This window comes from Sus scrofa, chromosome 11, assembly GCF_054392235.1.
Source record: "Sus scrofa isolate SSC_HxYL_T2T_F1_AM1 chromosome 11, Sscrofa_HxYL_maternal_Yorkshire_Landrace_v2.0, whole genome shotgun sequence".
Lineage (NCBI taxonomy): Eukaryota > Metazoa > Chordata > Mammalia > Artiodactyla > Suidae > Sus > Sus scrofa.
In genome coordinates, this window is record NC_139393.1 from 8,198,788 (window position 1) to 8,213,819 (window position 15,032).

Below are 15,032 nucleotides of genomic sequence, written 5' to 3' on the forward strand. Positions count from 1 at the left end.
AATCCAGTCAGGCTTCGCAGGGAAGGTCTCATGGGGGCACTGAGGGGAGGGTTACAAAGCAGCAAAACCACCAAACACCGTGGGACTCACTGCTTTGTCAAACACCAAGAAGTGCATTTAGATCCCACCTGCACCCTTCTTTTTGACCTCTGCTTCCTAATTTCTAGAAAGAACGTATGCATTCCTTGTGAACACAAGGCACCCCAAGATAAGAAGACAGATAGAGCAGGGGATGGACGCGGTCATTTCCTCCGTGATCGGGGAGAGCTACCGGCTTGAGGTGAGCCCGGCCTGTGCGGACACACAGAAGGGGCACTGGGCCTTTCAGGCCAGGGAGCTTAACTCTCAGTTTGTTGAATCCAGACAGAGATGTTTTCTGTTGTTTCATTATCACCACCAATCCATGAGTTTAGTTTCTAGACACTTCTTAGAAATGGAGTAAGATTAAACGTCAGTAGGACCAAGAAGTTCAAGATCTCTACGTGGATGCAAAAGCAAAGGTCTGCTTTTGAAAAAAATAAGTAAATAAAGGCAACTGTTTATGTCAGAATGAAAGAGAAACAAGGGGTGTGATATTTTGGCCATTTGGGCCGTTGTTGATTTTGTAGTGAAATCTAAGTCTGTAATACAACATTGTAGTTATATCCATGAAATTGACTGAATGCCTCTTTCTCTTCCAGTTTGATTTTCAAGAGACAGTAAAGAATTTTTTCCCTCCGGGAAACAAGGTGGTCAACGGAGAAAATTTGAGCTTTGCGTATGAATTCAAAGCTGATGCATTATTTGATTTCTTCTATTGGTTCGGGCTCAGCAATTCCACTGTCAAAGTGAATGGAAAAGTTCTGAATTTGTCAAGTACAAGTCCAGAAAAGAAGGAGACCATTAAATTATTTCTGGAAAAAATGAGTGAACCTTTAATCCGAAGGAGCAGTTTCTCTGACCGAAAATTCAGTGTCACTTCCAGAGGTATGTTAAAAATTCTCAAGTACTTGAGGAAGGTACGTAAATAAAAGTGTAGAATGATGGCATGGGCGAGGGCATCAATGAATTGAACAGGTAAGCTGTCTTGATAAAGGGGAAATATAATATCGCATATTTCAGAGTAAGAAGAGAAAATGTTTACTACGGAAAAGAAATATAGTGACTTTTTCCTTTTAGGCTCCTTAAACTTTTCTGACATAGCGGTTATATTGCACAGCACACCCAGAAAAGGATTTTAAAATATACTATAACAATAAATATAAAAGAGTGATGCTTTCCTGATGTGCATATTCGGGGCAAAAGAATGTTAAGGAAAAGTGTTGGTTGGGGAGGAAGCTGTACGGTAGAGATGACTATCTTTAAAAATGTTGATGGGAGGTGTTCCCGTCGTGGCTCAGCGGAAACGAATCTGACTGGTATCCGTGAGGACACAGGTTCGATCCCTGCCCTTGCTCAGTGGGATAAGGATCTGGCATGCTGTGGCTGTGGCTGTGGCGGGCAGCTGTAGCTCCAATTTGACCCCTAGCCTGGGAACTTCCATATGCCCTGCGTGTGGCCTTAAAAAGACCAAAAAAAAAAAGTGTGGGAGTTCCCCCTGTGGCTCAGGGAGTTGAGGACCCAACATTGTCTCCCTGAGAATTCAGGTTCAATCTCTGGCCTCACTCAGTGGGTTAAGAATCTGGTGTTGCTGCAAGCTGTGGTGTAGTTGGCAGATTTGGCTCAGATCTGGTGTTGCTGTGGCGGTGGTGTAGGCCTCAGCTATAGCTTTGATTTGACCCCTAGCCTGGGAACTTCCATATGATGCAGGTGCAGCTGTAAAAAAGAAGCAAACTACAGATCTCATCTAGTCATTCTAGATTTTAATACCCAGCACCACCTTTTCAGTCTGGTGTGGCTGAGGCAGTGACATCAGTCAAGTCTTGTCTGGATTTGTCCTCTGTTAGTCCGTGCTTGGAAGGCAAATTCCTTGAACCAGGACTCTTACTGCTAATTGCAAACAAACAAAGAAAAACAAGCAAATGAAAAAATAGCAGTCTCTATGAACCTGTGGTTTTCCCAAAGTTCAAAAACAAAACAAAACAAAACAAAAACAGAGGCTTCATTCATTGTATTTATTGATTGCTTTCTTTGAATGCTTCTAGCAAAAATGCTTCTTCCCAGCTCTTTCTTCTCCTGGAAGTAGCTTCTCTCTGCCTCTCTCTGCGTCTGTCTTCCCCTCCCCACCCCTCCCCTCCTCCTACTTCCCTCCATGTGGCTTAGCTCTCTCTGTCTGCATGTTCCTTACAAAGACGCCTTTGTGCTCTGCTCCGCCGCAGCCATGTGGGTTGTATGCTCATGCTTTTGGGGGAAGATGACCTTGCCTGGTTGTGGCCATCCCAGGTGCCTGGTCCTTCCCAGGACATGCCCCAGCCTCACTCACTGGCCATAGCCGCCTGGCAGGGTCTCACTGTTTCACCATAGCTTCCCCCTCTGTTGTGTAGGCTGCCCAGGTGTCCACTGGAATCCTGGGCACAGTGAGAGGCACGTGGGGTTAGGCAGTGCTTCCTTGCAAGCTTACTCAGAGCCAGCCCTGGGGCCATCTCCACTCCAGAGCAGTGGGAAGGATTCTTCAAGGCCCACCTGAGCCGTCATTATGCACCACAGATGGCCCAGCCGTGATGCCGGCTCAAGCTCCTCAAAAACCAACCTTTGTCCTCGGTGTCTCTCTCCCACTGTGGGCCTTTTGTCATCAAATGAGAAAGGGTACCTGCAGTTTGAGCCCATGGAGAAACAAGGGACAATCCATGTCCTCTTGGTAAACAGAAAACAAAGCGTTTCTGTCAGCTTTCTGAGTGTTTCCGGGGAAGCCAGGATTCTCTATTCATTATCGAAATGGTTATGTTGGACGTTGTATGGGTTTTAAAGGCACTTTTGGGTTTGGGGTTTGTTTTTCCAGAGATGGTAATAATGCAGGCCCTGTTTACTTTTCTCAGGCTCAATAGATGAAGTTTTTAACTGCAACCTGTCACCCAGATCATCTCTGACGGAGCCTCTTTTGGCAGAATTACCATTTCCATGCGTGCTGGAATCTGAAGAGATACCCAACCAATTCATCTGATTGGATTGAACGTTTTGCAGTTCCTCCTACACCCCAGGTGGTACCAGAAGGTTAAGGGGGACACAGGAGAGGTGGGGGGCAGGTCCCTCTGCCCTCTGCCCCTACAGAGACCCCTCTCTGCCATTTCCCTGGGCGACGGCTTGGCAGGTCCAATGCAGCTGACTTCAGGGTGGGAGGTCTTGGCCCCATGGCCTGCAGGCAGGGGCGTGGGGTTCTTCTCCTTTTAACGCTTCTCCAAAAAGGCAGAGGGAGCGGCAGAGTCCTGCCAGCCTGAATGCTTGGCTAATGCCCTAGTGCTCTGGAAGCATCCCAGGAGGCCTCTGTGAGAGCTGTCTGACCTGGGGTTTGCCTTTTGGTGCTTCATAAAGCTGGGTTTGGCCTCCTCTTGGGACTTCTTTGAACCCAGACCCAGCAAGGATGGGGTTAACAATGCTGTTCTCTTGCAAACCTGGCTGAGCAAAAAGCCCAGGACATCTTTCACGGGAAGGCACGTACGTTTTTCATCCTGCCCCCAGGACACCTTAGGAGAAACTCTCAAGGTGAAGGTTGCTGGAGGACTGGCCAGGCTGATAGGACGGTAACCCTGCCACCCGCTGCCTGAAATTTGAACTCCCTTGGCCTCCCTCCTAACATAGTGGCCTGTGTAGAACGAGGCCAGGTGATGTGATACTGAACATGACAGGAGAAGGATAATATATACGGCATTGTCTTCTTTATTAAAAGCATGTTATGTCAGTTGGGTATTTTATAAGCTTTTAGCTGTCCTAACACTAAAAGCAAAATAGAAGAAAGCTATACCATTACCATAATACATTGTTACATCAATACATTTTTCATCTCATAGCTACAGTGGAGTTCTTCAAAAGAAGAAAAAAACCATCCTATTTACATATAAAAACCTGCATGAGTGAATTGCTACATGGGCTTATAATGAGAAAGATCCTGAGTATAATTTTTCTATCCTTTTAAAAAATGTTCCTGGATTATACATTTCGATAGCACTACTGATTGTCCTTTCATTTATATTTGAAATGGCATGTACCCTAGTTGTGCGATTACACTTTTTCCTTCACATTCAATATAGAATTGATTAAATTTGTGATCAAGTATGTGTGATCTTTCCACTGTGTTCTGCTGGGGGTATGTTGGCCCTGTAACTTATTAACTTACAATAAGAATTGTGGTTTTATAGCTCCTTTCTCAAGGAGAGCCTTTTGGGAATTCCTTCTGTGGTGCAACGGGTTAAGCATCTGGAGTGATTCAGGTCGCTGCTGAGGCTCAGGTTCAGTCCCTGGCCTGGGAAACTTCCATACACCCCAAGTGCAGACCAAAAAAAATGAAGAAGACCATTTTGAAGAACAGATCTATGAAGTATTTGTAGAAAAAAAAATTGATATTAATGTTTCAGAAAAGGGGAGTGTTCCTTAATAACAGAAGAGGACACACATCTGTTATTGAACGCAGTGCAAAGTGAAGAATACGAACAATAAAACCAGAGCAAAGAAACCTTAAATGGATGTCAAATATTATAGGCTCCCCACAGGAAATAGAAACTCTATTCACAAAAACTGACAAAGTAGATTTTTTGAAAGTAGCTGAGACCATCGGTAATCACTCCAGGAATGGACTAAAGATCCAGAAGGTTTCTTTTATCAATAAAAATTTGTTTGCAGTCGACTCAAACCCAAATGCGTTCAGTCGTTCGATATTCACTCAGCAACGTTTATTGACAGCCTCTAAGGAAATACAGGCTGTGGTCATGTATTTCATTAGCAAATGTCACAAAAGTGATATTGGAAATCTTTAAAATTGGTGAAAAGTCTATTGGGACAGATCTTCCTGGATAAGAGAGACCTCAGTCTGGATATTTATTTGGCCTAATTCAGATACCTTAACAGTTCAAGATCAGTAGAAAGCTGTAGAACAAGAACGGCCCACGTGCTCATCCATCCATTCAAGTCATTCATTCATTCACACACCACATTTGATTGAGTGCCCACTCTGTGCAGTGCACTGAGGCTGGTATAAAGGTGCCTAAAACATGGCCCTTGATTCCAGTGAGCTTCCAGTCTCATAAAAGCCAGATGCACAAGCTGTAAGGATAAAATAAGTGCTATGGGAGAGATTCAAAAAGAAAAGCATCTGAAATGCTTATGATCCAGTTTCAGAGATAAAAATTAATGAAGTAGAACCTTAAATTTTAGTTTTAAAACAAACATTTAAGGATCGATTTATCCAAGCGACTGATTTACCGAAACTCAGTGAAAAGAGTCACCTTGGAAGCTATTAATTTGTTCCAATAAGAATGCAAATCCAGGCATTACTACAGAATGAGAGTTTTTTTGTTTGTTTGTTTTGTTTTGTTTTGTTTTGTTTTGTTTTTATTAATACCTCATGGTTAGACTTTGATTTTTGGCCAAAAGATAACATTGCCCAACTTGATTGCGTGCCTCAATTATCAGCTCCAATGTCTTCTTACTGTTTCAAATACCCAGTCTGTCTTCAAAGAGCAAAGTTACACCCGCCCTTGTTTAAGAAATTCAAAAGAATGTGCATCAATTTCTGAAGGGAGTTTCTAAAGAATTTCAGAAATGCTTTAAGCAATGGCAATGTCATTAGAATAAGTGACTACTTTGAAGAAGAGAACATTCATTTGGGTGGATAAAGGCTGGTTTAACAGATTTAAAATGACTCTTCACACTTGATGTTCACGGCTTGAATAAACTTAAGAGAACTAATGATGCAAAGCATTAGTAATTACTGCTAAGAATTCAGAGAAGAGAAAAACACACAAGAAGCAGAGAGAGTAGAGATGGCCCAGGAGGGAGGCGACATTTATATGGGATTGACAAGGTTTGATAGGATCAAACGTCTGAACTTGCAGTTATGGCTTTATTTGGATAAGATGTAAATTTGGTGATTGGCAAATTAGAGGCAGAGCCTGGAATTCACCCTATTAAATTAGACTGATCTAATAAAATCAAGACGATTACAGAATTTGCTTTTCTGGATTTTTCAATAAAAGGACAGCAATCACTCCTGCACTGCCAAACCACAACCCTCTTAGTGGCAGATGTGAACCCGATGGCCTCAGGAAGGCCTGGATCTCTGATGGTTAATTTTATGTGTCAGTTTGGCTGGGCCAAGGGTCCAGATGTTTCAGCAGACATTCTTCTTGATGTTTCTATGAGGGTGTTTGTGCAGGAGGCTAACATTTAAGTCAGTGGACTCTAAGTGAAGCAGGTTGCCCTCTGCAGTGAGAAGGCCTGATGAGAACAAAAGTCTGAGCTCCCCTGAGCAAGACGAAATTCTGCAGAGATGACCTTCAGACTTGAACTGCAACGTCAAATCTGCCCCGGGCTGCCCTGGGCCTCTGGACTGCTGGCCAACTTTGCACATAAAGGACTTGTCAGGCCCCACAATTGTGTGAGCCAATTTTATAAACTAAATCTCTTTCTTTCTCCACACATACTGCATTGGTTTCGTTTCTCTAGAGAACTCTTAATAATAGAGTCCATCACGAAATTGAGAAAATGTTTTATGAGTTAATCAATCAGCTAAAACAAAGAGAAAGGCAACATTTTTTTTTATATGAAGACACTTGAATGAGAGCATTACATATCACCAGTGATAGAAAGTCTCTTGCCCAAATATAACAACCAATTAACATTTAATCCATTCAGGAGTTCCCTGTGGTACAGCAGGTTCAGGATCCGGCATTGTAACTGCTGTGGTGAGGGTTGCTGCTGTGGTGAGGGTTCAGTCCCTGGCCTGGGAAGTTCTGCATGCTGTAGGCACAGCCAACAAAACAAAACATTTAACCCATTCAACACAACTACTCTCAATGGGTTTTGGTTAATTCTAAGCACTATAAAAGGTATATTGGCAATCTAGATGTCATAGTTTCTGGATGATTGACTTAATCTAGCAGGTGATATGGAACCTTGCCTCTCTTACTCCTAGAAAAGAGGATTTACTGCAGGCTTGACCCCTCACTGTTGTCTAAGCCACTTCAGTGCATTCTTCTCTTGTTTAGGTGGAGTCCATGCCACTCGAATGGCTGCAGGGCCTCGTGCTCAGCTTCCCCCTCACCCTTCACGGTGTGGCAATGCCAAGCTCGCATGGGCTTCGGAGGACACAGGCTGTCCCCTGCTCCTGGGCCCTTGCTCAGTCTTGTGGGACCTCTCCCTCTTCACCTGGTTGACTCCCGAGCACCCTTGAAAACCTGCTTCAGGCAGTTCCTCTTCCAGGACAACCACCACCCACCCCTGCTCCCATAATACCCCGGGCACTGCCCCTAGAGTCATTATGTGGCCCATTTTGATGCTCAATAAGGATTTGTTGAGGGCAAGAAGAAAGGAAGAAATATTCTACTTAATCATTGAATGGCGTTTTCTCAAGGAACCCAAATTCAAAGGCAGGAAGAGTGCTATACTGCTCACAATAAAACAGATCCCTGGAAGTTCCTATCATGGCTCAGCAGTAACAAACCCAACTGTGAGGCCTTCATTTGATCCCTGGCCTCACTCTGGCATTGCTGTGAGCTGCAGTGTAGGTCACAGATCCCACAGCATTGCTGTGGCTGTGGCTGCAGCTCCAATTCGACCACTAGCCTGGGAATTCCATATGCCACAGGTGTGGCCCTAAAAAGCAAAAAAAAAAAAACCAAAAAACCAACAAAAAACCCCACACCCTTGCCAACCATCGTTCTCAAGCAGAAATGAAAGACTAGGAAAAGAACAATCAGAAGACGAGCGCAATACCTCAGGTGCGTGTGGCTTTACGACTTACAAACTTAGCATTAGAATTTTTCGCCTTTGCAGCCTGGTGAGGTAGGTACTCATATACTCGTTTTACAGATAAGGAAGCTGGGGCTCAGAGGAGTATCTGCTTCCTGCCAAGGCGCCCAGGTAGAAAGTGACAGATCTTCTGGCCCTCCGTGAAGTGGGTACCCAAGCATCTTGCCCAAGACGAGACAAACGTAAGATATTAATAAAAATTCACTTTTAAAATTCTATATACTCACTGCTCTATTTTTAAACTATATTTCTCTTAAATTGTGCCATGCTAATTAGCTCTACTATTTCCAGACAGTAATTTGTTATTGCGTGTTACTTTCCTAGTTTAGACTCCACTACTAAATCCTAATTTAGACATTCCTTCTAATAACATCGACAGAAGTCTGTGCCTTCTAATGTGTCCTGCTACTCACTGCTATACATTTGAGAGTCTAAATGTGTTATGTTCATTCTATTACCTGATGGGACTCTACTCTCAGGGAATTCTGGTTTAGTGCTTCATTTTTAAGAAATTCCTTGCATATATGTATATATATATATGTATACACATACATGGGATCCTTACTCTGATGACTGTTCTGCGCCTTTGATAAACTCCCTTTGGTTACTTCACTGTTCACCTAAGGTCTATGCTAGAATAACCCCTTTAAAAGATAAGGGACAGTTATAAATTGCTCTCTAAACATGGTGCTGGCTGTCTCCATGCATATTTACTGTTTTCTCTTTGTACTTAAGTGGGCGAAAGCTGTGTTCTAACCTGGAGGCATTCAGTATTTTACTAAGCACCTGCTCTGTGCCAAATTACTTGGGAGTTGCCAATAACCTGAATATAAAAGACCCTCCACATACTGGGAAAACTATAACATATGTAGGGGTGAGAGACACAGTTTAATCTCTGGGGACAGAAAAACAATTAAATTGACAATCACAAAACATATTTTTTGGTGCTGGGAATGTAGCTTGATGAAGGCAAAGTTGTCACTCACGGAGTTCCCGTCGTGGCGCAGTGGTTAATGAATCTGACTAGGAACTATGAGGTTGCAGGTTCGATCCCTGGCCTTGCTCAGTGGGTTAAGGATCCGGCGTTGCCATGAGCTGTGCTGTAGGTTGCAGACGCAGCTCGGATCCCACGTTGCTGTGGCTCTGGCGTAGGCTGGTGGCTACAGCCTACAGCTCTGATTCGACCCTTAGCCTGGGAACCTCCATATGCCGCAGGAGCGGACCTAGAAAAGGCAAAAAAACCAAAAAAAAAAAAAAAAAAGTTGTCACTCACATCCCTATTCACTCCTCTGTCCAGGCACACTTGTCTTTCACCTTCCTGCCATCTCCCAATTCCTGTGCCAGGTTGACCAGGCCGATAGCATGAAACTGTCTCAAAAAGCAGTTCTAGTTCTGCTTCCACAAGATTATTTGTGATTTTGTCCTCATGCTCGGTTCCCAGTGATGGCTGTATCCCTGACAACTTTGCCTTCATTGACTTAAACTGAAAGCTATGCATAGATGAAAATTTGCAGTTGAAAATCTGACAATTTTACTTCCTCTTCAGTCTAATCCCCTTTTGCTCCTATCCCCAAATATACAAGATGATGCTCAGGAAAGCTCGCTGTGTGAACTATTCAAATACACAAAAGTAAGGTGTCCACATTACTAGAAACACATCTTTTTTGCTTTAGCACGTGGCCCCCAGCCAGCCTGGGTGAGCGCCCTACACCTCTCCAGCCCTGGCTGAGCCGCTGGGAACCTTACCCGCGTCTCCATGGAGACGCGTCACAAAGCAGCCGCGCAGCACCCAGTCCAGCTGGTGGAAGGGTCCCCACTGCAGCCTCTTCCAGCAAGAATGGCAGAGCCTGGGCCCGAGGCTCCGTGCCCTCAAAATGGCAACAAGATCCGGCCAAGTAAGACGGCGGAGCCGGCGGGGGCGGGGTCTCTCCTGGAGCTGGGGGTGCCCAGAGGGAAGGCTGCCTGGGGCTTCAAGTGTTTGTGCCTTTCTCATGGGTGGGGCTCAATTTAAGGAGAGGCTAGGAGTCAGGGAGAATGAAAGGGTGTTCATGACCTTGAACCCCTTTCCAGCTCTCCATACTTTCTGCCAAACCCCTCCCAAAATGCTCAGGTGTTTGAACACCCCCACAAAATGTCCAGGAGGGGACAGGAAACGGGAGCAGTAGTACTTTCAGGAGAACAAGGCGAAAGGCAAAGAAGGGACAGAGGTGGGGGGCTCTGAAGAGAGTAGACCCAGTGCGGTCCCACCAGATTCTGGCCAGGCTCTGGCAGGGGCAGAATGCAGAGAAGTGCCCCTCCCCCAAGTGGACCTGCTTAGCGGCCCCCATGTGACCTGCGGCAGAGCCTGAGAGCTATGGCATTCAGCTGTCACTGCTAACCTTCGCTAATTTTTCCTTCAAAGTGATTTTGTATCAAACCCTGGCAGTGCTTTTAATCTGAATTGTGCAATGCAAATGAAGCGGGTTTACTAAGTCAGCTTTTTGTGTCAGTGGAGGGAGAGCCACTCTAGCTGTGATGCTAGTGGCATGATTATTGTGTAGTCAGCTCCATCCTGGCCTTTCTCATGGCAATAATAACCCACTGCAGCCCTCTAGCTGGGAAGTTGTGGTTCCCTGGCGGCTACAGAGCAGTGGGGGCTGTTCAACTGCAAATTCTCTAGAAGTGTAGTCCCAAGAGAATGAAAGGAATGGGTACTCTTCTCCCATTCGCCCCTTTGTAAATTAAGAAGAGCGAATGAAAATCCTCAATACAAAAATCCTTATGACCAAGTTTCTCTTCAGTGTCAAGGTGAAGAGGAGAGGCGGGGAGGGAGAGGCTTCTCCCCAGGCCCCCCTCTTTACTCCCCTTCAATCTCCTTCTCCTTTCTAGACGCCCTGTCTCAGTTTCTTTCACTCTCTGCTCTCCCCACTCTTGTCTGGAGATGTTGAGATCCTCTGCTCTTTATCCTTTTTGGTTTATATCCTTGAAGTCAGTGGCCATCTCCTGCTTCAAGGCTACATAAAGGTGCCAGTCAATGCGTCACTAGTCTTTAACTCAGATGCTCCTAAATCTGAGACCAGAATATCCATCTGTCTGCATTTGGAAGTCACAGGACGTCTTCAAGCTCCGCATATGCAAAATTGCACTCCTTGGTCTCCTAGACTTTAGAAACTGTGCAAGGAGGGTCCCAGCTGCTCAGAGGAGAAGGAAGGGCAGCTTCGCTGACACCCCAGTTTGACCACCAAGTCTCACTGATTCTGCCTCCAAGCTCCTCCTCCGCTGGTGGGGGTGGCGGCTGCCCCTTCTCATCCCAGCCTCGAGTCTCCAGTAGCCACGCTGCTGCTCCATCCTCCGCCGCTGGAAGGGTCACCCTCCAAAGGGGAGGCCTGATGGCTCACTGCCCAGCTTTGGTCTCAAAATAGGACGAGGTTGACGATGACGACCATGAGCTAATTGCTATCGAACTAGTGCTATCGACTAGGCTCTTAAGTGCTGTCTTCGTTCCAAGGGCTGCCGTAAATTACCACAAGCTGGTGGCTGAAAAAACAGCAGAAATTTATTTTCTCACATGGTGGAGGCCAGAAGCCCCAAATCAAGGGATTGGCACGGCTGCACTCCTGAGGACGGTTCTCAGGGAGAATCCTTCCTGCGTCTTCCGGCTCCTGGAGGCCTTTGGCATCCTGGGCCTGCAGCCCCATCACTCCAGTCTCGGCTTCCGTGGTCACATGGCCTTCACTTCTGTGGTTGATCTCTCTCTGCCGCTCTCCTATGAGGATGTTGAAATTGCATTTAGGGCCCAGCTGATAATCCAGGATGTTCCTCTCTCAGATCCTTCCCTGCATCTTACAAAGAGTGATTGGGCCCAGGCTGGTGTTGCCTGCTTAGGAAAAAGAAGGTCTCTGTGCAGAGGATCCCTCCTGATCCTTCTAAGGGTCGAGCTTAGAGTTTCGGATCATGTTAAGTGACGGCTGCTTTTAAAAGCCACACCACCTCACGGTTTCTCCCCACCTACTTGTCCCTACTTGAAATTCTCTTAACAAAGAACACTGAATTCAGCGATCGGAAGAGAATGCTTAATGTCTACAGAGATTCCCTCTAAAGCAGGTGAATCAAAGGATGATGTCATTTCTAGCATAATGGAATCTGAGCATAGACACCACACAGCCGTCTGGGAGCAGAGGGACAGAGTGTGACAGGCAGGGGCTAAGGCTTAAGTTACACTGAGCAAGAAGCCTCCAGGCGGAGGTGAAGCTCAACCAGGGCGAAGGCAGCAGGTGCATAGTTATAGATGCACTAAATGGCAAAAACTAAATGCTTCTTCAGGGCTTTGTATATAGGCGGTGACATCTAGACTTTAAGACAGTTTGGAAATTGAAGACACCTTTGAGAAAGGTGCTTTACAGCAACTGTACTTAGGATGCGTGACTAGGAACAGATCCAGGCCTTAAGGTGGCTGCACTGTGTGGGAATTGAGGTGCTGGACCCCAGCTAGCATCTTTTAAATATTGAAGGATCCTTTCCACGCAGGTGCTGGTGAAATGTAAGAAGCCACAGGTAACTGCGCAGATATGAAGGAGAGAAGGACTGAATTACATTTTAAAAATAGATTTCCAAGTAATTTGGTGGTAGTCGTTGACAGTGGGAGGCTGGGGCAGAGCCATTCTCCTGTTTGCCCAACAGTGACCTCTCCGGCCTCACCCTCCTGGGCCTATTTGCCCTTGTAGCTGGTCCCTCCCTGCCCCTGGAAACACGTTCTTCCTACGGCTGTCAGGACTCCAGGCCTCCTGGGCCTCCACTCACCTCACTGACTGCTCTGCTCAGCCTCTTCACCTGCTCCTCCTCGTCTCCCCAACCTTTTGACACTGGGAGGGTTTGGACTTTAGCCTTTGGAATCACCTCCTCTAATGACACCTCCTCTCCTGCTGAACTCACCTACTGTCACAGCTTTAGGGAACGTCTATATCGAAGAATCCAGCACAGTCATCACAAAGAATGAATTAGCAGCCACACCAGGCAAGTCAGAGGGGTTTCCCATATAACACGTGAAGGACACGTGTAATGGGAGCCCTTTTTGTCCAAAAAAAAAAAAAATGATAAGGACTAAAACCCAATATGTTAATATATTTATATATGTATATATCAATCTGTATATGATTATATCAGCACGTATAAAAGTCTGGAAAGAGGAGTTCCCGTTGTGGCTCAGTGGTTAACAAATCCGACTAGGAACCATGAGGTTGTGAGTTCGATCCCTGGCCTTGCTCAGTGGGTTAAGGATCCAGCATTGCCGTGAGCTGTGGTGTAGGTTGCAGACGCTGCTTGGATCCCGAGTTGCTGTGGCTCTGGCGTAGGCCAGCGGCTACAGCTCCGATTTGACCCCTAGTCTGGGAACCTCCATATGCTGCTGGAGTGGCCCTAGAAAAGGCAAAAAGACAAAAACAAACAAACAAACAAAAAAAAGTCTGGAAAGAAAAAGGCACAGTTAGTTGCTAGCATGGGCTACCTGGGAGGAAGGGCGGGATGAGTGTGATGACAAGCCGAGACGGGAAGGAGCGAAAAAGGAGGGGTCTGGGGGAGAACCTGACGTGTAAAACGATGCCCCCCATGGTGTAAAATCAGTTCATGCCTTTACAGGTGTATCTAGTATGATGCATGAAAAGCCAGGCACTGAAACAGCCATGGTGAGTGTCTTAAGATGAGAGAGTTTCAAATGAACTATCTTCTTTACATTTTTCTGTATTGCTTGAATTCTTCAAAATAACATATGTGAATTCTCCAAACAATAGGTCTATTTTTTTATTTAGGGGGAAACTCAGATAGTCAAATTGAGCCTTCCCTCTTCCCTCATAGAGGTCACAAGTGGATCTTCCTTTAGACTAAATTACCATCCAAAATGTTTGTCTCCATGTTGCTAAAAATGCAGCATGGATGGACCTAGAAATTATTATGCTAAGTGAAGTCAGCCATACAATGAGACACCAACATCAAATGCTTTCACTGACATGAGGAATCTGAAAAAAGGACAGACTGAACTTCTTTGCAGAACAGATGCTGACTCACAGACATTGAAAAACTTATGGTCTCCGGAGGAGACAGTTTGGGGGGTAGGGGGATGTGCTTGGGTTATGGGATGGAAATCCTGTGAAACTGGATTGTGATGATCATTATACAACTACAGATGTGATAAATTCATTTGAGTAACAAAAACAAGGGAAAAAAATAAAATGCATAGAACTCCCCCCCAAAAAATGTTTGTCTCTTGCAAAATTATTCTAATTATTAGAAACAACACTTGGTCAAAATATGCTGGTTGGCCACACGTCAAACTGTTTGTATTGTGTTCTAGCAGGTGGTATCAGTTGGGATTCTTACGCCACCACGATGAGGACCGCCTTCACACCCAAGATGGGAGAGGTGCCTGCTTTAATTCGGTATATCCCTATTTGAATCAGAGCAATAGACGTACTTCAGTTTGTTCCCCTGTCTTCAGTTATTCAGAATCCAAAACCCAAAGAGAGTCATCAGAGAAGGCTTCTAGAAAATGTACTCAGACAAGACCCACTGCACGGACAGGTCTCCTCCAGGCATCACAGGGGCTTTCCCCCTTCAAACAGCATCCCTGGAAAATTAAGAAAATTAACACATGGATCCTTTGTAAAGCCACCGTGTATCATGCCAGTATATAGCTGATAGAATTGTGCTACCTAAACATGGAGCATGAATTGAGTCCACTGCCTGGTATATAGTAGGCAGGCAGTGACAGCCGAATGAATGGATAAGTGAATAATTGTTAGCACTTCCACCCAATACTAGTCTTGGAAGCTAGAACAAGACCACAGTTCCCTTACTCTTACCTTCTCCCCTCCTCTTCTTGCTTCCTAAAGCCACGTTGGTTGGCTTGCAACTTCTCCTCCAATTTGACCTGAGCTGAGGGTGATGGGAATTTCTCTCCATCAGCTGCCTCTCTGAGCTCGTTGGTAGGTGAGATAGGGTGGGGCTGGGAAAGCCCTGCCATCTTTCATTGCACTGGGGGTAGGTGGGAAATCAGCATGCAGGACCTTCGACTGCTCCTGTTTACGCTGTAAATTGCTTCCAATAGAGAGGATCTTTCCACCTTAAAAGTTCACGTTGTTGAGAAGGCAGAGTATTGACAAGATCACGGTGGTGGTGGCAGG

At 45.5% G+C, this 15,032-nt stretch overlaps 2 protein-coding genes across 10 annotated transcripts in view; both read left to right on the forward strand.

Annotated features, from left to right (window-relative positions):
- The window catches only part of MEDAG (mesenteric estrogen dependent adipogenesis), a 48,214-nt gene extending 44,026 nt beyond the window's left edge, over nucleotides 1–4,188 (forward strand). For 2 of the 3 annotated variants that reach the window (XM_084981388.1, XM_013980428.3), the window contains exons 3-5: nucleotides 168–280; nucleotides 681–966; nucleotides 2,955–4,188. In XM_084981388.1, coding sequence (XP_084837514.1) covers nucleotides 168–280; nucleotides 681–966; nucleotides 2,955–3,079 — 524 coding nt within the window. In that variant the 3' untranslated portion in view covers nucleotides 3,080–4,188. The remainder of the gene's footprint in view (nucleotides 1–167; nucleotides 281–680; nucleotides 967–2,954) is intronic. The other variant, XR_014819062.1, reaches the window with a different exon arrangement.
- A 619-nt stretch (nucleotides 4,189–4,807) lies between these two features.
- Nucleotides 4,808–15,032, forward strand: part of TEX26 (testis expressed 26) — a 30,201-nt gene continuing 19,976 nt past the window's right edge. For 2 of the 7 annotated variants that reach the window (XM_084981382.1, XM_084981383.1), the window contains exons 1-3: nucleotides 7,936–8,060; nucleotides 9,552–9,773; nucleotides 14,204–14,288. In XM_084981382.1, the coding sequence (XP_084837508.1) occupies nucleotides 9,635–9,773; nucleotides 14,204–14,288 (224 nt within the window). In that variant the 5' untranslated portion in view covers nucleotides 7,936–8,060; nucleotides 9,552–9,634. Of the gene's footprint in view, nucleotides 7,848–7,926; nucleotides 8,061–9,551; nucleotides 9,774–10,746; nucleotides 12,871–14,203; nucleotides 14,289–15,032 lie in introns of those variants that run through there. The other 5 variants (XM_084981387.1, XM_084981384.1, XM_084981385.1 and 2 more) reach the window with 5 other exon arrangements.